The following is a 1,107-nucleotide window of genomic DNA, read 5'->3' on the forward strand; positions in this document are numbered from 1 at the left end:
GTATGTACATGCTTATTATGCAACATTGCTATATTAATGCAATATTGTCGCAAATTCTAAACTAGAGGATGTGTAAACAATCTTAATTGAATTGTTTGAATATAAAGTTACCGTCGCGGCAGGTGGAGGGCTGGCGCAGCCTTCGGTCATTGCGTGCTCGTGATACATGAAACTGTGTAGAAGAGTGTTGTTCGGGTGGAGGCCGGCTGCTGAAGCTTCCGCCGCGCCTCCCAGTCCGCCCAACCCTCCCAAGCCTGCCAGGCTTCCCCCGCCACCCTCCGAAAGCTGGAACGTAGCGTACGGCGAGATGTCCTCCGCTGTCTCTGTAACCCACCAGAGGCATTGCCTACCTTTCAAATCGCGTCGTAATGAATTGTTTAGTTGACTACCAATTTTCGATGCCGTATGCAATGATATGTTCCACTGCAATTTTCTACCTCAAATTTTACGTCTTTAGAAGTATATAACAAAAGCTATTTACTGCAATGCTTCTGTTCTATTTTTATTTGAATTAGATTTTATCAATTATTGTTTCATTACAAGTTCAATATGAAGTTACTAATACAGTATTCAGTTACTGAAGATGAATGACTGATTTTTTTTATACTATATTATCAAGTATAAAACATGTTTGAAAATCCCTTAACGAAGTCTGTCCCTCATTCACTCGAAAGGAAATATTCTTTCTAAAGACAGAATGGGAGATGGATGCAATGCTGATATGATGGTGGGCGAGTGAAACGCTAGTCTAGTTATGTAAAGAGTCCCAGGAAAAAAAGAAGACGATAATGTTTACAATGTTGCAAGGAAAATACCGTGAAATAATCCAGCTCTATTCATGAGCCGCGATCCATTACTATTTCATGGTTCTGTCCACTTCCGGTTGAACAGAGGTACGCGTGCGACTTTTTTTTTACCTGGACAACAATTATAGTACCAAACCTGGCTGTCGTCCGTATCGTAACAAAGGTTCACCTGGAATCTTGTCGGGCCCTCCGCCCGTATTCGTTGCCTGCTGCAAAGCCACCTTGTGAATCGTCGCATAGTAACGTTCCCGTTGGGTCTCCGCGTTTTGTTGATTCTCCTGAGTCTCCTTCATTGGCCGCT

At 42.8% G+C, this 1,107-nt stretch overlaps 1 protein-coding gene across 1 annotated transcript; it reads right to left on the bottom strand.

The window, feature by feature from the left end:
* Nucleotides 1–33: 33 nt before the first annotated feature.
* On the bottom strand, nucleotides 34–1,101 carry LOC108628110 (Down syndrome cell adhesion molecule-like protein Dscam2). Its single transcript, XM_018029823.2, has 2 exons — nucleotides 976–1,101; nucleotides 34–323 (listed from the first exon to the last, which is right to left on the bottom strand). Exons 1-2 carry the CDS (start codon nucleotides 1,097–1,099, stop codon nucleotides 34–36), a joined length of 414 nt encoding a protein of 137 aa, XP_017885312.2. The 5' UTR covers nucleotides 1,100–1,101.
* Nucleotides 1,102–1,107: the final 6 nt, after the last annotated feature.

Source organism: Ceratina calcarata, unplaced genomic scaffold (assembly GCF_001652005.2).
Source record: "Ceratina calcarata isolate Rehan_Ccalc_2016 unplaced genomic scaffold, ASM165200v1 scaffold4981, whole genome shotgun sequence".
NCBI lineage: Eukaryota > Metazoa > Arthropoda > Insecta > Hymenoptera > Apidae > Ceratina > Ceratina calcarata.